General features: G+C 45.4%; 1 protein-coding gene across 1 annotated transcript in view; it reads right to left on the bottom strand.

Moving 5' to 3' along the window:
- XRRA1 (X-ray radiation resistance associated 1) overlaps positions 1-23,750 on the bottom strand; it is a 96,297-nt gene that overhangs the window by 26,751 nt on the left and 45,796 nt on the right. The window contains exons 9-11 of the mRNA XM_055121974.1: positions 8,442-8,570; positions 7,397-7,614; positions 453-493 (exon numbers count right to left, since the gene is read on the bottom strand). Of these exons, the coding sequence (XP_054977949.1) occupies positions 453-493; positions 7,397-7,614; positions 8,442-8,570 (388 nt within the window). The remainder of the gene's footprint in view (positions 1-452; positions 494-7,396; positions 7,615-8,441; positions 8,571-23,750) is intronic.

Raw genomic sequence — 23,750 nt, forward strand, 5'->3', positions numbered from 1 at the left:
TCATGACGAGGAGCATGCTAATCCCAGGGCCCAAGGATAAAACAGGTGCTCTAAGAAGGCGGGGTGCCTAGATAGCCCCTGGGTGAAGGGGAAGGGGAGAAGAGAGGAGAGCAACCACACAGGGGGCAAAGGGACACAGGGACATCACAGGTGCTGTTACGGAAGGATGCAGCTAACGATCCAAACCTGAGTCGACAGCACTGAAATCATGAGACCCAAACTTGAATAACCAAATTTAAAGGGCGCCTGTCAAGACGGTAGGCTGGGGCGGGGGTGGTGTGGTAAGAGGGAACCTGGAACACAGGTGGAGGGAAGCTGACCTTGGTGGTGAGATTGGTGATGGAACATTGTAGGTCAAAAACCTAATTATGAATAACTGTGACTCACGGTGTTTTAATCAAATAAAATTTTGAAAGAGGGGAAACTAAATAAAATAAAATCGTCACGCTTACCTCCGAGGTTGAGAATCCAGGGTAAGATGTGAACACCACCTCTGGAATGAGAGGAACAGAACGGAGCTTGGTGAGAGCCTGGAGAGCTGGAGCCAGGTCCGCCCCCCTCTGCCGCTCCACTGGGGCACAGTGGGGTTTTCCCAGATGGGGCCTCGCTGCCTGTCAGCTCCCAGTGAACTGGGAAGGAGCTGACTGGGACACCCGCTAGCCTTCTGCTCTCCGAATAAAACCCAGCCCCTTTGACCATGCTTGAGGTCCTGGCATGATCTGGCCCAGCTCACTTTGCACTATTCCTGCTATCTTCCACCTCACTGCATCCGAGCCCTGACTGGGGACCTTCTTTCTGACTTGGCAACACGCCAGCTCTTTCTCTTCTTCAGGTGGTTGGGGCAGGGGCGATGTCAGGAGTTAAGTCAAAGGGCAAACCAACTGATTAAACAAGAGAAATGATTAGAGACAAGATTTTGTCAGAGGGTAAGAAAAGACCTCTGCCATATTAGTGGAAATAGTGTGTTCAAGACAGGGAATTTGAACAGCTGGCGAGAAGGAGCAGCAGCATGCGAGGCTAGAGGGCGATGCCACTCTCAGAGCCCACCAGTAGTGGAGGTGGGCCCCCAAAGCAGAGCCGGTGCGGAAACTCCATCCTGTGCCGACAAGTCACTTTTCTCTGGCTGGTGGGAGCCCCTCGCCAAGCAGGGGGTACACGAAAGTGAAGGAAACAACAATAGGGGGGCGCACCCCATGATGTAAATAATGTCTGTGGTGCTGGTCTGGGAAGGAGTTTGGCAAGGTTTATGCAAAGAACACAGGAAGAGTCCAGAGCAAGAAGGACCATGGCTGCAAGCATGGGTGCTAAACAGCGACACTGTCAGGATCTGGGGAGCCCCCATATCTAGAAGACAAACATTAGGACCCTGTCTGAGGCCTGGCCTACTGTCCCCACACTTGCAGGAAGCAGTTTCAGAAACCAGAACCTGTTTCTGATTGGGGAGTTTTCAACAAAAAGAACAGTCAAGGATCTCCAAATAGCTGAGGAAAATTAACAGGATAAAAAATATGAAATATCAAAAACAGGAGAACTAGAACTGAAAAAAAATGTGAACAAAAATGAATCATTTGGATTCTCTGAGGAATATAAACACTACTTCACTCTTAAAATAAAAACAGGTGTGTGTGTGTGTGTGTGTGTGTGTGTGTGTGTGTGTGTGTGAATCTAACCCAGGGCATCATACATGCATAATATGTCTACATCTAAGCTATACTTCTGACCCCAAAGCATATTATGATGGAAAATAAACTATCAAAAATTTTGTGATTTTAAAATATAATCACCAGGAGGCAACATGGCAGCCCTCAGTGAATGGCTGTCAAGAGATGCATAAGTGTTCTTGATTTACCAATCAAGCACAGGTTTTGTTGCAACATTTATTTCCACTTCAAAATGGACTTTTGAATTATGCTTGTTATCATAAAATTTGTTTTTTTCTCTTCCAGGTGACTATCGCTGCAAAGCTGAGTTTTCTTTGACATCAAATGGGAGGATGATAGCATGTGACCACCCTTCTACAGACATTTCTTATGAGCACATAAATCCTCCCCCTGACCAGACCTTCAGGATCATAATGAAGAAACACATGACCGGGTGCTGCGAACCAGATTATAAGAATGCTTCAAGAAAGGCCCCACTATGGAACAACTTAGAAAAATGTTCTTTATAACCAAGCATTGTTGGTATTTTCAGACAGTACCATAAGTATTCCAAGAACTGGACCATCCAGGGACCAGAGAGATAGTGCAGTGGGTAGGGAACTTGCTCTGCATGTGGCTGAATCAGGTTCAGCCCCTGGAACCCCATGTGATCTTCTGAGCCTGCCAGGAATGATCCCTGAGCACAGATCCAGGAGTAAGGCCTGAGCACAGCTGGTGTGGCCCAAAACAAAAAGACACTAGACCCTCCAGCCATGAGACTGAAGTTCTCTGGAATCAAGAAGAAAGATTATTCTTAGCCTCATTGGACATCTGAAGAAACGTGATTTGTTATGTTTACTAATATTCTATAGTTAAAATATAATAGTGTCTCACACAAAAGTAAAATATTACCAAACCAAGACAATCCATATGTTAGCTATAAGAGGTCATACATAAGTAGAAGATGAAGCTGACTTTCAGAATATCTACCAAAAAGCTCAGAGAACTATATAGTAGAATGGAAAAGAGGACTAGAAGAGAGACACAAACTTCCCGTATCTGATGGAATTTCAGATAGTTACTACAGAGAGAAGCAGAAGGGGGACATTTTATCCAAGATGAAGAAAATCATGGCTTTGACTGAATGAATCCTTCAAATCCCTAAAAAATAAAAGTGGACAAATTTTATACTTAGGTTCATGCAGATACAAGATTCTGAAGGATAAGAGAGAAATCAGAGTCCAGATCCTCATTCACTGGCGGTGGAAAGTCATCTGGGGAGGCCTCAGAAGAACCAGGCTGGAGACAGCTTTAAAAAGAATGGGCCTGAGAAACTGACTTGTATTTGGCCAATCTGGGTTTGTTCCCAGAATCTCATAAGGTTCCCTGAGCACGGCCAGGAGTGATTCCTGAGTGCAGAGCCAGGAATAACCCCTGAACATCACTGGGTGTAGTGATGCTAAAGTGTTGTTTAGCAAACCAAAGTGTTGTTTTTATTTTTAAAGGGGATAAGAACAGAGCTCCCACATGACCCTGTGATTCCACTCCTGGGCATCTACGCGAGGAACACAAAAACGTTAATTTGAAAAGAGACACACACACACCTATTGCTCACTATAGCATGAGTCACAATAACAGATCTAGCGACAACCCAAATATTAAACGGCAAATGAATGAATGAAGAAATTGTGTTAAATGTGGAATATGACTCAGCTATAAGAAAAGATGTAATCCTTGAGCCAGGAATAAGTGTGGCCACTCCAAACAAACAAAAAATATTAATAAAAGATTGATTAATTACATCTCATTACATTTAAGAGTTTCTGTTCATAAACATTTACTATCAATAATAATAAACTATAGGCTGGAAAGAATTTATTTTGTGATATACAGATAGACAAAATATTATGTCCAGGATATATTAAAAAAACTCAAATTAATAACAGCACCAAAAAATAAAAGACTAATAGGCACTTCCAAAAAGGATACCAAAGCAACCAATAAATATACAAAATGATAACTGATGAATGCAAATTAAAACAGCAAAGAGATACCAACCTCCAAAATAGAAAACATTTGAAAGACTGAAAGTGAAGATGTGGGATCCAGAGAATAAAATAAACATCTTACATTAATAGTGGAATAAAAAAAATTGGTACAACCACACTCACAAAATGTTTAGCTCTCTGCTAAATCTAAATGTACTTTGATACTTGATGACTGATCTATTCCATGCCTTGCCCAGACCCAACAGAAATGAGAGCCTTCAAAAGACAAAGAAACCTTCACAGCAGTGTTATCCATCACAGTCCTAAACCAGAAATAACTAAAATATTTAGCAATGTAAAGTAGATATTTTTAAACTGAGGTACAAATGGGCTTAAGTCAGAACAAGAGAAGGATCTACTGATCTGTGCAACATGAAAGAGCCTCACAGACTTCATGCTGAAAGAAATAAATCAGACACAAAAGAGCACACACTGACTGATTCTATACAACATGGATTTCAGATCAGGCAAAAGGCAACCAGTGGCAACATTAGTGAGAATGCTGGTTATTCTAACAAGAGATTAGGAGGTATATGCAAACAATGAGACACAGGAAAGGGACATGAAAAAAGCAATCCCGTTCACAATTGTGCCCCAGAAAATCAAATACCTTGGAATCAGCTTAACTAAAGAAGTAAAGGACCTCTACAAAGAAAACTATAAAACGCTACTTCATGAAATAAAAGAGGACATGAGGAAATGGAAAAATATACCCTGCTCATGGATAGGGAGAATAAACATTGTCAAAATGGCAATACTCCCAAAAGCATTATACAGATTTAACGCAATCCCTATAGGGATACCCATGGCATTCTTCAAAGAAACGGAGCAAGCAATCCTGAAATTTATATGGAACAATAAATGCCCACGGATAGCTAAAACAATTCTTGGGAAAAAGATGATGGGAGGCATCACCCCCCCCAACCTTAAACTCTACTACAAAGTGGTAACAATTAAAACAGCATGGTACTGGAACAAAAGCAGAACTGCAGACCAATGGAACAGGGTGGAATATCCCCACACACAACCCCAAATGTATGATCATCTAATCTTTGATAAAGGTGCAAGAGATGTGAAGTGGAGCAAGGAAAGTCTCTTTAACAAATGGTGCTGGCACAACTGGACAACCACATGCAAAAAAATGGGCTTAGAACTCGATCTGACACCATGCACAAAAGTCAGATCAAAACGGATTAAAGACCTCAACATCAGACCACAAACCATAAGGTACATTGAAGACAAGGTAGGCAAAACCCTCCAGGATATTGAAGATAAAGGTATCTTCAAAGATGACACGGAACTAAGCAATCTAGTAAAAACAGAGATCAACAAATGGGACTACATTAAACTAAAAAGCTTCTGCACCGCAAAAGATACAGCGACCAGAATACAAAGACTATCTACAGAATGGGAAAGGATATTTACACAATACCCATCAGATAAGGGGTTGATATCAAGGGTATATAAAGCACTGGTTGAACTCTACAAGAAGAAAACATCCAACCCCATCAAAAAATGGAATGAAGAAATGAACAGAAACTTTACCAAGGAAGAGATACGAATGGCCAAAAGACACATGAAAAAGTGCTCTACATCACTAATCATCAGAGAGATGCAGATCAAAACAACCATGAGATACCACTTCACACCACACATCCAAAAGAACAAAAGCAACCGCTGTTGGAGAGGATGTGGGGAGAAAGGGACCCTTCTACACTGCTGGTGGGAATGTCGGCTAGTTCAGCCCTTTTGGAAAACAATATGGACGATTCTCAAAAAACTAGAGGTTGAGCTCCCATTTGACCCAGCAATACCACTGCTGGGAATATATCCCAGAAAAGCCAAAAAGTATAGTCGAAATGACATCTGCACTTATATGTTCATCGCAGCACTGTTTACAATAGCCAGAATCTGGAAAAAACCCGAGTGCCCTAGAACAGATGACTGGTTGAAGAAACTCTGGTACATCTATACAATGGAATACTATGCAGCTGTTAGAAAGAATGAGGTCATGACGTTTGCATATAAGTGGATCAGCATGGAAAGTATCATGCTAAGTGAAATGAGTCAGAAAGAGAGAGACAGACATAGAAAGATTGCACTCATCTGTGGAATATAGAATAATAGACTATAAGACTAACACCCAAGAATAGTAGAAATAAGTACCAGGAGGTTGTCACCATGGCTTGGAGGCTGTTCTCTCATTCTGGGCAACTCAGAGAAGGGAACACCAAGTAAAATGTGGTTGGAGGTCATGTGGGGGAAAGATGATACGGGCCGAATATAGACTAGAGACTGAACACAATGGCCACTCAGCACCTTTGTTGCAAACCACAACACCTAATCAGAGAGAGAGAGAACAAAAGGGAATACCCTGCCATAGTGGCAGGGTGGGGTGGGGGGAGACGGGACTGGGGAGGCGGGGAGGGATGTTGGGTTTACTGGTGGTGGAGAATGGGCACTGGTGAAGGGATGGGTTATCAAACTTTGTAAGGGAGAAACATGAGCACAAAAATGTATAAATCTGTAACTGTACCCTCACGTTGACTCACTAATTAAAAATAAACTATTAATTAAAAAAAACAAGAGATTAGGAGGATATAATGAGGGACACTATGAATGTTCTGTTTGTAATAGCACAGTGGTTAAAGGACATCTCTCTCTCATATATATATATATATATACGAGCAGTAGCTCCACACGCAAGAGGCCTGTGTTCAGTCCCCCATTCCATGTGGTCTTCTAGTACCTCCCGGAGCAAGCTCCGAGCACAGAGCTAGGAATAGCCCCTGAGCACCACCATGTATGGCCCCCAAAGAAAAAAAATTTTAAATGAAAATAAACTTAGCACTTGGACCAGAGAGATAGTATAGCAGGTAAGGCACTTGCCTTGCACCTGCCTGGCCTGGGTTCGACTCCTGGCATCACATATGGTCCCCCAAACATTGCCAGGAGTGATCCCTGAGCACAGAGCCAGAAGTAAGTCGTGAGTAGTACTTGGTGTGGCCCCAAACCACCCCCTGACTTCCCCATCCTGCCCACTGAAAAAAATAGTCTCTATGAATAGGCCCAAGTATGAGACGTATTTTGGTTGATAAAAGGTGACATTTCTTTCATTTCCTGCCTCTAAATGGAGTCATGTGGATGTGGAGCTAGAGATTCAGTGGGAACCAGTTTTAGAGGACAAGCAGGCCAAGGAGGGAAGGAAAGAGGTTAGAATGAAAAAAGTTCAATTTAACTATCTTTGGAAAACCTTACTTCTGAGTTCCTTGGTTTTGATGAAGTGGGAAAAAAACAAACAACTAAACCCACTTTAAACCAGTTTGTGAAGGCAGGACCCATCAGAGAATCACTGGAAGAATTATTATTATTATTATTATTATTATTATTATTATTATTTGTTTTTTGGGTCACACCTGGCGATGCACAGGGGTTACTCCTGGCTCTGCACTCAGGAATTACTCCTGGTGGTGCTCAGGGGACCATATGGGATGCTGGGAATCGAACACGGGTTGGCCGAGTGCAAGGCAAACACCCTACCCGCTGTGCTATTGCTCCAACCCCTGGAATTAATTTTTTTTTAATGTGACTCCGCCCACCAGCTTCACAGTTTAAGGACAGCAGCTCTCCAGGGAGCCAGGACTCAAAATAACGCTAAAGTCGATTCCCACCACTGAGCTACCGTCCTGGGAGAGGGACATCACTCACCTGTCCTGTCAACATCTTTTTTCATGGGCAGTACAGTGTAATCTGGCTGCTCATCTTCAGCCTCGTACCTCCACGACTTGGAGTGCAGCATGGACTGGGACCCACTGTGGGCACTGCCCCTGACGTCCACCCAGTCCACTGGGCTGCTGCGGATCTGGACCTGCTGCAGGTACGGGATCCGGGAGATCCTGTTTTGCTCTAGGCTTAACTTCTTCAGTCTTCAATGAAGGAAAGTGAATACAGGATCACAGCAGTAACAATACCTCAGGGGCAAACAACTTTAGGGCAAGAACACGGAATTCGGCTTGAACCTGTCCCCCCCTACCGCCCCCCCTTAGGTGATCCTGGCCAATGACTTAGCCTCGAAGGGCCTCACTATCCCTGTCAGTAAACTGGGGCGTTTTTGTAACTCTCGAGGTTTTCAAGAAGGTTGGATGAGACTCTATTTTAAATGGCCTTGCACAAAGTAGTGTGCAGTAAACGAATCAAAGTAAATTTTCTGGGGAACCAAGGCATTTAATGCCAGGACTAAAGTTTCTTTTACCAAACAGGCAGAGTGCAGCAGGTCTCTCTTTCAGACTCGGGGTTTGTTTATTTGTTTCTGTTATTGATCATCCCGTATCTCAATCAGACTATGATCTAAGGGCCTGCAATCGTCCAGTGGTTAGGGCACTTGCCTTGCATGTGGCCTACCCCAGTTCAACCCAATATCAATCAAATATGGCCCCCAGAGCAGGCCAGGAATGATCCCTGGGCACAGAGCCAGGAGTTAACCCTTGAGCACTGTACTATCTAAAACTGATACCTCCTCTGACCTTGACCCTCGTCTCTCTTTGCAACTTCCAATCTGAAATCACGTGACCAAAAATGTCATCCCTGAGTCCCTGCTTGGATGCCGAGCTGGAGCTCAAAGGGAGGAAAAGACTGACCCATGGCCACAGGGAAGAAGTAAGTGTTGGGGCCTCTGGGCTTCTAGAGTAGGTCTGAGTGTGCGAGCAAAGCTGGGGCTTAGCGGGGCCCTCCGGAGAGAGGCTGGTGGCCTTACCTCCTGAGCCCGGCTAGGCTGGAAAAGCAGTTGGGGTTGGAGAGTTTGTTGTCGTCCAGCATTAGTGTCTCCAGCGCTGGGAACCTCAGGATGTACCTCTTGTTTGTCAGCGAAGTTACGGAAGCCTCCCTGCAAGTGCAAAGACCCTGAGTAGTAAGCCAGGGCTCTGCCATCCCCAGGGAGCACTGGGGAACAGGTGTCCAACCAAGGGGCCTGCCCAGAGAAGGACTGTCACTGAGGTCCCTGCAGAGAAGGGCCAGGTACATTATTTCCTCCCCAGCCGACCCAGGCCCCCAACTCCACTCACATGGCTAGTCTGCTCCCTGGAGAGTCGATAGATATATCTGCGGACAGACCTGAGTCTGTCCAGGATGGGGCAGGACGGGTCGCTGCAGCGCTCATGGAAAATACTACTATGAACCAGGTGGGACCGGACGGGGGAATCACTCTGTGCAATCATTCCACAGCTCTCGGCACAATTTGGGGTCAGGGCAGGCTCCCAGGATCAACAAGCCTCGGCACATCTGGAGACAAAGGCCTGGGTCACAGCTTTGTGCTGTGACGGGTAAGGTAGCCGGCCCGGGTGCGACTCTCTGCTGCGGTGAGTTCTTGCACTACATGTACATCAGTGAGGCGCTGGCACAGCTCTGAGACTGAGACGCAGGCGCTGGCACAGCTCTGAGACTGAGACGAAATTTCCGGAAAGCTGTGATATCTCATCAACCAACACTAAGGTGACTTCATGGACATCTACGGGTGGATGAGGTCATGCGTTTCAAGCCCAGGGAAGCAAGTGACCTGAGTCAGATTTTCATTCCTCTTTCCAACTCCAAACCTCCAGACAGCAGGATAAACATACAGGGACAGTGAACCCCAAACACCAGTACAAGCAAAGAGGTGTGCACAAAATAGGAGGAAGCAACATGTCCCCGGAGCCCACTGCAGTCCAGAACCGGTCACACTGGCTGAGAGGCCTGACATAGGTCATCCTGGAACAGCACGGAGGACAGGTGGTAGCCAGCCAGTGGAGGAAAATCATGGCCAGCAGGAAAATGACTTGCCTGCACTCTCCCCGAGGCAAAGTGGCAGAGCTCAAACAGCTCCCAAAGGCCATTTGCAGCACCCACCTCTCTCCCTAGCTTCAAGCCCCACGAGTGAATGGGTGGGAGCTTTTTACCTGGGTTGAGAAAGAACTGGGAAAGGTAGACAAAAGTCATTCAAAAGTCCAGATGGCATGTTAATAGCTCACCCAGAGCCAGGAGCGCTTCATCTCAGAGAGGAGATGCAGAGGTCAGTCAGTTACCCTCCCAGGAGAACTGACTCCAAAGTGGAAAGAACACCTCCCCTCACCCCCTGAGGTGCTTACAATCCTGAGGAAAGAGGTCGGCACGCAGGGGGGCCCCACAGAGGGAACAACGCTATCATGGAGGCAGGTGCAGAGCTCGCTAGAGTTACTTACTCAGAGGGAGAAGGTTCCAAAAAGAGAAGGCATAAACTATTCCACAAAGAACAGAGAGGCAACTAAGGGGGGGGGGGGCAAAAGAGGGAGAGAAATCCTCTCTTTGTGGATTACAGATGTAGAAGTTCTGGGGAAATCATGTTTCCCCTCACAGGGCCCAGAGAGACACAGGCTGCTCTCACCTAAAGGAAAATGGGCAAGTCAAGAGAACGACACATGGGGACGCTCACAGCCAGGGTGCCCAGGCTAGAGACACGCTCCAGGGCAGGCTGTGCCCTCCAGAGCTGTGAGACTCCCGAGCACTCAGCATAAATGCCCTCTTGGGTGTATCTCTCTGCGGTCATATGCCTGGACTTCTGTAGATGACAGTCATAAGAGTCCTGACTGAAAATGACAGAGATAAGCTCCACTTTCAGAAAGGACCTTGGCAGTGTGGGAGGTGTGAGGTTCCAAGTCCAACGGCTAGAAACTCTCTCCAGAAAAGCACAAAGCCTTTGGTCCTTCATCTTTACTGCCAATGAACGACTTTCTTCCTCCACCTAAAAGAACCGATACTTGGATTTGAAAAATTTCTGAGTCATTAGAGAAGGGAAGATCTGATTTATAATTAATGGGCCAGTCTTTCTTGACTCCAGTGAAACAGCTACGGAACAAGCCCTTAGCAAATTTCTCTCAGACTCCATCATGGCTAGGCTGGCTCCGTCCTGTCTCTGGTGACAAGTCGCACTACTTCGCCATCGAAATATGTCAAACTAATGACAAAATAGAGTTTCATGTTGGCTGCTGGAAAAGAGGTCTTAAAATAGAGGGGCAGTCAGTAGGGGTGAGGACAGCGGCAGGGCAGGGGGAGGCGGCAGCCTGCCCAGAGAGCCCCTTCCGCGGCTGTCTGGGGAGAATGCACTTTGAAGAGACCGCGAGTCTGTCAGGAGCGGAGAGGCTGAGGTTTCCAGCTGTTCAGAGGTGCTATTTTTATTACACCTTCTCTTGGCAGAAGGAATTAGTCCCATCTAAAATAGGACCAGTTTAACTTGTTCTTTCAGAAGACGAGAGTGTGTTCGAGTGCCTGGAATCAGGAATGGGGTGTTGTGGCCCAAATTGGGAAGAGCAAGAGCAAGAGATGCAGTGCTCGGGCCTTGGGTTCTGGTGCGGCCACGGCCAGCCTTCCTCTGTGAATGCTAGCTGGCGCTCAGAGACTCTGGACTTTCGCTGCGCTGAAAGAACATATATATATATATATATATATATATATATATATATATATATATATATATATTTAATTTTACATGGTGCTGCTTGGGTGGGGTTAAAAACATGGTTCTGGTCATCAGCCACCACCCAGATCCCGGAAGGAAGCATAACATGAGGCCCCCATAGCCAGGCCACCAAACTCTGCACCAGGCTGCTTCATTCTGGGTGCCCCAGAGGGAGGCGGGTGAGAGCCCTCCCCACCCCAAGGACCCTGGCAGCCGACCCCCACAACCCAACATCTGCCATGCTCCAGGCTGCTCCCCACACACTCAGGCCAAGCCTCACATATGAGTGAACATATTCCTAGACCTCATGGCTGCAAAAGCGGCAGTGAGACACTTCATAAGACACTCCCTATCCATTCTCCATAATTACCACACCATGTTTGATGGGGTTCAGAGAGTAGGCAACAAATCAGAGGGAAATATATATGTATAATATATATATGCATATATACATATTTTCAGATATATATACCAAAACTCACATCACTCAAACTTTTTTTTTTAATTTATTTATTTTTAATTAGAGAATCACCGTGAGGGTACAGTTACAGATTTATACACTTTTGTGCTTATACTTCCCTCATACAAAGTTTGGGAACCCATCCCTTCACCAGTGCCCATTCTCCACCACCCGTAAACCCAGTGTCCCTCCCACCCTCCCCAATCCCATCTCCCCCCCACCCCACCCTGCCACTGTGGCAAGGCATTCCCTTCTGTTTTCTCTCTCTAATTAGCTGTTGTGGTTTGCAATAAAGGTGTTGAGTGGCCGCTGTGCTCAGTCTCTAGCCCTCATTCAGCCCGCAACTCCCTTCCCCCACATGGCCTTCGACTACAATGTAGTTGGTGATCGCTTCTCTGAGTTGACCTTTCCCCGGAACGTGAGGCCAGCCTCGAAGCCATGGAGTCAACCTCCTGGTACTTATTTCTACAGTTCTTGGGTGTTAGTCTCCCACTCTGTTATTCTATATACCATAGATGAGTGCAATCTTTCTATGTCTGTCTCTCTCTTTCTGACTCATTTCACTCAGCATGAAACTTTTCATGCCCATCCACTTAACTACAAAATTCTTGACCTCCTTTTTTCTAACAGCTGCATAGTATTCCATTGTATAGATGTACCAAAGTTTCCTCAACCAGTCATCCGTTCTGGGGCATTCGGGTTTTTTCCAGATTCTGGCTATTGTAAACAGTGCTGCGATGAACATACATGTGCAGATGTTGTTTCGATTGTACTTTTTTGCCTCTCTGGGATATATTCCCAGCAGTGGTATTGCTGGGTCATATGGGAATTCAATATCTAATTTTTTGAGAGTCGTCCAAATTGTTTTCCAGAAGGGCTGAACCAGTCGGCATTCCCACCAGCAGTGAAGAAGGGTCCCTTTCTCCCCACATCCTCTCCAACAGCGGTTGCTTTTGTTCTTTTGGATGTGTGCTAGTCTCTGTGGTGTGAGGTGGTATCTCATGGTTGTTTTGATCTGCATCTCTCTGATGATTAGTGATGTAGAGCACTTTTTCATGTGCCTTTTGGCCATTCGTATTTCTTCCTTGGTAAAGTTTCTGTTCATTTCTTTGCCCCATTTTTTGATGGGGTTGGATGTTTTCTTCTTGTAGAGCTCAACCAGTGCTTTATATACCATTGATATCAACCCCTTATCTGATGGGTATTGTGTAAATATCCTTTCCCATTCTGTGGATAGTCTTTGTATTCTGGTCACTGTATCTCTTGCGGTGCAGAAGCTTTTTAGTTTAATGTAGTCCCATTTGTTGATCTCTGTTTTTAATAGATTGCTTAGTTCCGTGTCACCTTTGAAGATACCTTTATCTTCAATATCGTGGAGGGTTTCGCCGACCTTGTCTTCAATGTACCTTATGGTTTGTGGTCTAATGTTGAGGTCTTTAATCCATTTTGATCTGACTTTTGTGCATGGTGTCAGGTCAAGGTCTAAACCCATTTTTTTGCATGTGGTTGTCCAGTTGTGCCAGCACCATTTGTTAAAGAGGCTTTCCTTGCTCCACTTCACATCTCTTGCTCCCTTATCAAAGATTAGATGGTCATACATTTGGGGTTGTGTGTAGGGATATTCCACCCTGTTCCATTGGTCTACGGCTCTGCCTTTGTTCCAGTACCATGCTGTTTTAATTGTTACTGCTTTGTAGTAAAGTTTGAGGTTGGGGATGGTGATGCCTCCCATCATCTTTTTCCCAAGAATTGTTTTAGCTATCCTTGGACGTTTGTTATTCCATATGAATTTTAGGATTGCTTGATCCATTTCTTTGAAGAATGTCATGGGTATATTTATAGGGATCGCATTGAATCTGTATAATGCTTTAGGGAGTATTGCCATTTTGACAACATTGATTCTCCCTATCCACGAGCAGGGTATATGTTTCCATTTCCTCATGTCCTCTTTGATTTCATGGAGTAGCGTTATGTAGTTTTCTTTGTAAAGGTCTTTTACTTCCTTGGTTAAGCTGATTCCGAGGTACCTGATTTTCTGGGGCACGATTGTGAATGGGATTGCTTTTTTCATGTCCCTTTCCTCTGTCTCATTGTTTGCATATATGAAGGCCATGGATTTTTGGGTATTGATTTTGTAGCCTGCAACTTTACTGTATAAGTCTATTGTTTCTAAGAGTTTCTTAGTAGAGGTTTTAGGCTTCTCTAGATATAGTATCATGTCGTCTGCAAATAGTGAGAGTTTGATTTCTTCCCTTCCTATCTGGATGCCCTTAATCTCTTTTTCTTGTCTAATAGCTATCGCAAGTACTTCCAGTACTATATTGAAGAGGAGTGGTGAGAGTGGGCATCCTTGTCTTGTGCCTGATCTCAGAGGAAAGGCCCTTAGTTTTTCCCCGTTGAGGATAATGCTTGCCGTAGGCTTGTGATAGATGGCTTCGACTATCTTGAGGAAAGTTCCTCCAAACCCCATTTTGGCGAGGGTTTTCATCATGAAAGGATGTTGGATCTTGTCAAATGCTTTCTCTGCATCTATTGATATGATCATATGGTTTTTATCTTTACTTTTGTTGATATGCTGGATTATGTTGATTGATTTCCGAATGTTAAACCATCCTTGCATCCCTGGGATGAATCTCACTTGGTCGTGATGTATGATCTTTTTGATGAGTTGTTGGATCCTATTTGCTAGTATTTTGTTGAGGATCTTCGCATCGGTGTTCATCAGGGAAATTGGTCTGTAATTTTCTTTCTTAGTGGTGTCTTTGTTTGCTTTTGGTATTAGGGAGATATGTGCTTCATAGAAACTGTTTGGGAGAGTTCCTGTTTTTTCAATTTCCTGGAAAAGTTTGAGGAAAACAGGCAATAGGTCTTCTTTAAATGTTTGGAAGAATTCGCCAGTGAAACCATCTGGGCCTGGGCTTTTGTTTTTGGGGAGGTTTTTGATTACCGTTTCAATTTCCTTAACATTGATGGGTCTATTCAGGTATTCCAGGTCTTCTTTCTTCAGTCTTGGGAGATTGTAGGAATCAAGGAATCCATCCATTTCTTTTAGGTTCTCCTTTTTTGTGGCGTAAAGACTTTCAAAGTCACATCACTCAAACTTTAACAACATGTTAGTGATATCCTATAGAATGTCTTAATGGCTCCTGCCAAAATAGAACAATCTTCACACTGTTTCCCATATGAACACTGTTTTGTAAGCATGTTCAGCAGTTCTTCATAACAGACAATACAAAATATATTCTTTCGGTTGTGTTTTGGGACAGGAATTGGGGCTTGGGATGGAAACATCCTGAATCTGGTGGTGGGAAGGTGTAATGGTTGTGGGTGTTTGAATATGAAGTGCACTCAAATACTGTGAACTAACTTATCAAATAAAAAAAATTTTAAAACAAACAAAAAAATAAAACAAACAACAACAAAAACCATGGTTCCCCAGAGCAGACCCAGGCTTACAGCAAACGGGGAAGGCCAGCAGCCTTTCTGTTCAGATGGAAGATCAAGATTCTGTGACAAGGGACAGAGAGGCCATTATGCAAACACAGGATGTGCCTGTCGGTGCTCAGGGCTTACTCTTGGCTCTCTGCTGAGGGATCATTCCCGACAGGGCTCGGAGAATCATGTGGTACTGGGGATCAAGCCCTGGTCAGCTGCGTACTAGGAGAGCTCCTTACCCGCTGTACTGACTCTCCGGTCCTGAACTAGGTGCCTATTCAAAAGAGAATGCCTCTTTACGTGTATTAGTAGAACAGTGATTAGGAAAGGGGAGGTGGCCATCTCCCTCTGCTCCCCAACATCAAGCCTGAGAGAGATGACTTGTGTGGTCCCAGAGGGGAAGGAACAGGCCTCATGAGAAAGTCAAAGTGTCAGATGTCACAGAACCAAGAGGAGAGCAATCTAAGATGCACATCAGCACAATGGCCTGACTCACAGACAACAATCTAATAGTACGATCAGGCCCGGATTGGAGTGACAAACAGTTCAGCATAGATGAGGTTTAGCTGGGAGAAGCCGGCAGAGTCGGGTTACACAGACCTGAGCTCAAGGCTAATGGGTTTATCTTTAGAACCTGGGGAAGCTGCTGAAAGATGAGGCGAGACAGGGCAGTGATAGAATCAGGCGTGCATTTCACATTTCCTGTTCTGGATGATGGGAGGGCACGTGAGGCCCTGATAAGATAAAGGCTGAGCCTTGGCATGGTGGGCAACAGACAAGGGCCAAGTTTGAGTAAAGAGGATGAAAGAACAGTTCACAACATCGAGTAAATCTGAGTGGATGTGTAGGGAGAAGGGAGGAAGAGTTCAAGCTGGTCCCAAGGGTTCCTGCCGGGAAGGAGGAGGGCCCATCACGCAGGCCAGGAACTCAGGAGCAAGAGATCTTGGCACGGCCACTGTGTAATGCATTTAGCATAAACAGGGTATGTAGGCAAATATTTCAGAAGACAGAAGTGAGGCAGAGAATTTAAAATTTAAAAAAGATTATTTGGAGTGTTGGCTCAACCAAGCAATACCCAGGGGCTACTTCTAGCTCCCTGCTTTGGGGACTGTGAGGTACAAGAGATCCAACTCAGGCTTCCCACCTGCAAAGCATTTGCTTTACCCCCCAGCCCTAATTTTAAATTTTTGATTAGTTTTGATTAGTTTTCAGATTTGGGCCTGGAGTGATAGCACAGTGGGTAGGGCGTTTGCCTTGCACAAGGCCAATCGGAGTTCGATTCCTCCACCCCTCTCAGAGAGCCCAGCAAGCTACAAGAATATCTCTCCCACAAGGCAGAGCCTGGCAAGCTCCCCGTGGCGTATTCGATATGCCAAAAACAGTAACAACGAGTCTCACAATGGAGACGTTACTGGTGCCCACTCGAGGAAATCGATGAGTAACGGGATAACAGTGATACAGTAATACAGTGACCCCAAGCTATGGACAGAGGCAACTGACTTCTGTGTGATGTATGTCTACAACTGGATTGGTTTTAATCTAAATATTAGTAGTCGGGAAACAGGATGAAAGCTCAAGACTTTTCCTTGGGGTAGTTTAAGTCACTTTGTCCTTGCTGGATCTCGAGGAGTTTTCACTGTTGCTAAAAGACAGATGCATAGATAGATATAGGTATAGATATAATAATTCCAGATCATTCTGCTGTTCCGGACACTGAAGCCATCTGAAGCTAGTGCTCGGTCAGTGCTAGAGCCACAGTCTCCACTCACACTGGTCCTCTGGGTTCCTTTCAAGCAGGTCCCCCCTTGCCTTTGACAAGACCCCGCATGGCTTTGGCCCGTATCCTAGCGAGGGTGAAGGACTCTCGGCTCTGTTCCTCAGCCTCTGCCACTTCTGAGTCTTGGGGGGAAAGTGGTTCCAAATGATGTGTGAACATCTGCATTTCCTTCTTTCTAATCTTCTCCCCTCAATTTTTCACAGCATGTTAGTTTCCAGATGCCTTAAAGAAGATTCCTTGTGATATATATATATATATTGTCTGGATTTTCTAGTCTACACTCAGGGGAGCGTTGGTCTCTGTTATTTAGTCTGCTGCATGGTAAACCTTTCCACTTATTTTGGCCAGGTGCCTTGTTATTCTCAGTATGAAACCATTTTTACACTAAATTAAATGAACTAGATATTTTGTTCATTTGGGCTCTGGTGACGCAGATTTGGGCTGCAGTTTACAAGAGGACCAGTCTGTCCTCCTCCTGTCCCCTCTTCTCCAGATGCTCCTGGTGCCCCCCTCCACTACCCTAATGTACTCCTCCCACCCCCTGAAGACCAATGAAGGAGCTGGGGTTCATACTGGTCCGCACAATCCTGAGGGTACATCTCCTTAGACCAGGAGTTTCTGCTGATTGATTCTGTAGAATCTCCCAATAGATGCCTCACCTACTGATTTAATAAGACCAGCAAATGTCCTTAAAATGAAAGTGACTTCCTGTACTCCCTTTTAACCAATGAAAGGCCTCGGGGAGGTCAACAACTATTTTGTAGTTCTCACCAATTCCTAAATATATAATTAGAATAGATAGGCCAAGCAACAGACAGAATAACCACATTTGTTCACTGACAATGTGAGGGCTCATATAGTGGAAGGGCCAAATGGATCTCTAGAAAATTTGCTGTCAGAAGAGAATACAAAAAAATTTAAAAACTGCAGAAGCCTGAGAGCTAGTGCAGAGGGTAGTATGCTTGTCTTGCCTGTGGCAGACTTGGGTTTAATCCCTGGCACTCCATAGGGTCCCCCAAGCCCTATCAGAAGCGATCCCTGAGTTCAGAGCAAGGAGTAAGCCCTAAGAGTTGCTGGGTGTGTTCCCCTCCCCCCAAAAGAGAAGTCTGCATCCCTGAGGTTAATTGCAGGAATTCCACTGTGGTAAAGACCTTCTAGAAGGCTCCAGGGATGATGAGTCCTATGACATCCCTGATTAGCTTGTGTATTTGGCTTGTGTAGAAGGCAAGCCTTGAAGAAATGATCATAGATTATTTTAAATTCAGTCCTACACAATCATGTCCTGGTTGGGATGATAAATTAAATGGCCCCGGGTGCATGTGGGGGAAGCCTGTTGTGGACACCAGTTATAAAATCACTTTAGAACAAAGGTGTGTCTGCTCTACAGAGGACTCCTTTTCTTTGGAGGAACAATTTCTGGCTTCCGAGGGAACCACTGTAGGGTCTGAAATGTGACCACAGGACACCAAGTGTCTCTGCTTAGCATGAATGAAATGTGTAGCTCTGAGATCAGGCTAGGAAAATGGTGTGAGCAAAGATGACATATACTTCAAATATGCCTCTTCTTTACTAAACTCTCTCTCCATCAATCCTCAGCTGAGGTCCCGTGAGCATCGGATGTAGGGTAAACTCCATCCGTGTTTATGAATGACTGTGTGTGACATGCTGACACTAACCAGAAACAGACTTGCTGTGTTATACCTTCACCTGGGAGAAGACTCTGGAAGAGGGGAAGAGAAATGCACCTGAGAGAGAAAACTCAGAGCAATCCATCTCGCTTGGAGAGAGACCCAGAAGGAAAGAAAGCCTTATGCTGATTCATGAGCAGTGGCTGACAGTTTCACTCACTAGTCAAAGCTGGCAGAAAAAATACTATAAAGTTACTGCCATGTAAGTCTGAGGGAAACTGTTTATGAATGGGCCTCTCAGAATGGGTGGAGAGTGTGAGGGTAACATGCCCTAGCCACTGACAGAGGACACTCAGTGGTGACATGGACAGAATGACATGTGCTGTGTCATTACGCCTCTTACGTCTCTTTCCTTGGAGCCCCCGGTGCTTGTGAAAAGGCCTTGGCACATAATGGCAGGGAGACAGAGAGAAAGAGAGAGACAGAGAGAGACAGAGAGACAGAGAGAGACAGAGAGAAGGCCTTAGCGACAGAGATGGAAGCAATATACTTCCTTCCCTAAAGCATACCCACTTCCACTCCTGCTGAGCCCCAGCCTGGGAAGGAGTTGAAGGGCCGGTCCCAGCTGGGAGACTGACTCCTGGGGACACCTCCTTCCTAGAAGTAGCGGTGCTTTAGCTCCTTACATGATTTGTTTTTTAACTATAGAGTTGCATTTCCTTACCACAATGTTGTATCAGTGGGGTTACAGAATGCCTTATTCCTTTATCCTGGGTACCTCACACAAATATCCTGTACATTTCACATACCCTGAAGCACAGTTCATGCAAAAAAGGTGCGATTCATGGGGCTGGAGCAATAGCACAGCAGGTAGGGCGTTTGCCTTGCACGCGGCCAACCTGGGTTCGATTCCCAGCATCCCATATGGTCCTCTGAGCACCGCCAGGGGTGATTCCTGAGTGCAGAGCCAGGAGTAACCCCTGTGCATTGCCAGGTGTGACACAAAAAGCAAAAAAAAAAAAAAAAAGGTGCAATTCAGGCTCACAGATCTGGGACCCATCTTTTCCCCTCCACCATGGCACATTTTTTACACTTATTGTGCAGAAATAGCGCACACAAAAGACTGCTAACGCAGGGTTTAAGAGATAGTACAGCAGGTAGGGAGCTTGCTTTGAGCACAGCTGACCCGGAATTAATTCCCAGGATCCCATATGGTCTTCTGAGCATTCCAGGAATGATTCCTAAGTGCAGAGTTAGGAATGACTCCTGAGCACTGCTGGATATGGCACAAAAAGAAAAAGAAAAAGGCCAGCAAGGGGCTTCTGACAACTTATTTATTATACTAGTTAGGAGATTAAGCCTGTGAGGCTGGGGTATTGATTTGTAGGATGGGGTATTGTATAACCCAATGACAATTACTGCTGTTTTTCTCAAGACTAGTGCATAAGAGTATAAGAATTAATGAATGGAAATAAGAACAGATTCTCTTGTGATTTACCCCACAATCCACTGGTATTATTTTTTGAACTTCACTCCTGTAACTCTGAGGCTCCTCAGGCAGAATAGTTCCACAGTGAACACAGAATGATGGCATTTAATTGGAAGTTGCTATTTCCACTGGCCACTTGAGGTCCTTATTCTACTAAACTGGGGTGCAGGGCACTTTTCCTGCCAAAGGACATTTATATTTATAACATCGTCTGTGAACCATGGCCATCGAGAAGCATCCATGTCTGTCCTATCACAGACGAGGCTCAGACTGTGCCTCAACAGTGTGCAGGCTGGATGTTCCACCCTCCCTCCCACACTCCCCCTCCCCGCACTAAACCAATAGGCAGGAAAAGTGCTATTTAAGATATTGGCGGGGTGACTGGTTATCAAAAGAGGATCTGGTTGCTGCTACACCCTGAAGACAAAAATGAGTGTACCTGAAATCTAGGGAATTGGCTGATGTTCCTCTTAGAAGTGTCAGGTCCATTCCATTATTCAAAGCTAATGAAATTTTTACAAGATGAGAAAAGTTCTGGCTGGGGGGTGGTTGGGGAGGGACAGCTGAATGATAAGAAGAGCGTATTTAATGCCACCGAACTATGCGCTTGGAAATGGCTATGATGGCAAATTTTATTATAAGCAACATGATGTATTTTATTAGTTTTCAGAAGTCTAAGGAAGACTGCAGCAACCCAATCAAAGCCATCTTTATGGACGCAAGACTCTTCTGGGTGGACGCGCAGGATCTCACATCAGCCAAAGAACCCTGGGCAGCTGTGGTGCTGGCCATGGGCCAAGGGAACATAAATAGGGAGGGGAAGAAGAATTCATACACATATTCCATGGCTTCTGGATCAGTTAAGGCAATTGTAGCACATGAGTATTTTCATGTTAATTTTCTTCCTTGCTTGTTCTATGTGTTTGTATATAAGTATATATATATGAGGAGGGTGGAGGTGTAGATGAATATGTGTGTAGAATGCAGGGGTATATGGTTTTGCAATTTATTTTTAGGTTATAAAATACCCAGGTGGGACTGGGACTTGAGAGAAAAATGATCCTCACCATAGCGGGCTACATTGACTCATGGAAAGTTCCCTTTCTTTACAGAAAGTGAACAGATCTTCATAGGAAAGAGGATTTTGTTGTAGGGGAGACAAGACTGGGAGTGCTATTGGGTAGAAATGCAATATGGGAAGGAGAGACGGCATGTCTCCAAGATGACAGTGCTGGTCATCACGGACTTGCTTGTAGCCTCTACTCCTTCTGCTGTGCCAGATCTACTGTGTGTTGGGGGTTGGAGTCACCCACGAGGCAACATTGCCCAGACTGACTTTCTAACAGGTGCCAGCCAGAAACAGTGAATGGATTTGATCCTCAGCCCCCCAGAGGGTCCCCCAGGACTGCCAGGAGTGATGATCCCTGAGCACAAGCCGGAAGTGAGTCCTGAGCACTGCTGTGTGTGGCCTTGAAAACCAAAACAAACAAACAAACAAAACCTGCCAATGGAGCAACAGTGCAGCAGGTCAGCAGGTAGGGCACGTGCCTTGCACCCTCCAATCAGGTTCAATCCGCAGCACCATATATGGTCCCCTGAACCTGCCAGGAGTGACTCTGAGTTCAGAGCCAGGAGTCATATCTGAGCTCTGTGGGCATGGCCTCCCAAACACAAACAAATAAACAAAAATCATAGAAATAGCCAATGGAAGCCACCGGTGAGAGACCAGAATGGCAGACCAGGGACCATGTCTTTTGCCCACCTTTCCCCTTTACTGTTGCTGTGGTAACTGGAGCTCAGGCCTGCATGTGTGGGGGGTGTTTGCCTTATCTATGTGGTGCACACATGTGCTTGCTGAGAGAAGGACACACTCATGCCACGGTGTTTGCTCATTTCTAGCTGCAATCACTAGGCCGAACACTTTATCTCTGGTGCTATAAATACTGCATGTCCTGTAGTGTGTGTGTGTATGTGTGTGTGTGTGTGTGTGTGTGTGTGTGCGCGCGCGCGAGTATGTGTGTGTATGTTGTGTGTGTGTGTGTGTGTGTGTGTGTGTGTAAAGGGGCCCCAGATGGCAGAAATACAAGACTGTGATGGGTGCATGCAGGTGTCCAGGGGGACTGAACTCATGACCTCATGCTTACAAGGCAGATGTTTTTGCCACTGAGCCATCCCAAGGTCCCAGGAGCACCTTTCTGATTTGGTTTCTGAAAGCATTTCTGGCAGCAGCAATGCTGCAAAGATACCACTAGTGACTAATGGAGCCTGTCAGCAGAGGTGCCTGCCCGTTTCCAGCAGATCCAGAATCACACAAATGACCTCTCTCAAAGCACAGAGGCAGGGGTGGGCTGTGGGCCCCCAGAAGGCAGTTTGATGGCTTCTGATTTCTGGTGATCAGTCCTTCTTCCCTTTGCCTTCTTCCCCCACCCTGCTTCTCCATTTTGTTCTTCTAACCCTTTGTCATCTCTATAATCAATTCCCTCCATTTATTACTGGTGCTATGGAGGTGTACGAAAGGTATTCTACTCATTGTGTATCTCTTAGATATAAGGGCTATTTAGGACCAAAGTATATATCTCTTTTAGGCTTATTTATGACTGAATCTAGCTTCAGCTTTTTCTTAAAAATAATCTAAGCTTGGGACCAGAGTGATAATAGAGTGGCTAAGGCACCTGCCTTGCATGAGGCCAACTGACAACTCAGTTGTCAGATGTCGGGGATCCAACATCCCCGGCATCCCACATGGTCCCCTGAGCACTGTCAGGAGTCATTTTGGAGTGCAGAGCCAGGAGAAAGCTCTGATCCTCACCGTGTGTGGCCTCCAAACAAAAATCAAACAGAAATAATCTAAGCTAAAGATATGGAATCAACCTAGATATCCAACAACAGATGAAGGGATTATATAGATTTGGCACATATACACAATAGAATACTGTGCAGCTGCAAGGAATAATGAAATCATGCAATTTGTAGCAACATGGGTGGAACTGGGAAGACATATTGAATACGACAGAAAAAGAAGGAAGAACACAGAATCCATTATCCATGGTACATAGAACAACTGGGTGGGTGGGGGGGGGGCAGTACTGTCTAGATCAGCCTCGACCCCAGGGAATATGGAGGAGAAGGACAGAGAAGGAAAGAAACTGAGGGGGCAGGGCACCACTAGGACATTGACAGAGGGAAGGGGACATTCTGGTGCAGAGTGCTATGCTGGAATTGTTATTCGTGAAACCCTAAGGTTATCAGTACCATAAACCATGGCCCCTAAAGTAATATTTAAAATAATAATAATAATCGAGGCAAAGACAGAGGCACAAAGGACTGAAGTGCACGCCCTGCACAGAGATGACCTGGGTTCCAGGCCTGGCCCTACATGGTCTCAGGACCAGCCAAGTACCCTAAGAACCACTTGGGAGCACTGTCGGGTGTGGCTCCAAATCAACAAACCAAAACTGTTAGAGTGCTAACTCTGATTTCTCACCCCTGAAAATAAATCAGCAATGCCCATCATCTGCATCACTGTGTTCCTGAGACTGGCTCCTGTGTGCCTTGCCACAGAGAATGCCTAAATGAAGCCGACACTGACGCCAATAAGGTGTGTGAGTGCCTGAAGATGCGGGTGAGAGAGGAGAGAGGCCACACACAGGCCCTTGAAATCACTGGAGGCTCACCGGGCCCTGACAACACCCTGATGCCCGCATCAAGCCATAGAGGAACCAGGCCTGTTCACTGTTGCTATTTTTAGACATCTGAACCAATGCGCTCTCTTTTTCATTTCTTTGAATTGAGCTTGAGAATAAAATAA

Source organism: Sorex araneus, chromosome X (genome assembly GCF_027595985.1).
Source record: "Sorex araneus isolate mSorAra2 chromosome X, mSorAra2.pri, whole genome shotgun sequence".
Lineage (NCBI taxonomy): Eukaryota > Metazoa > Chordata > Mammalia > Eulipotyphla > Soricidae > Sorex > Sorex araneus.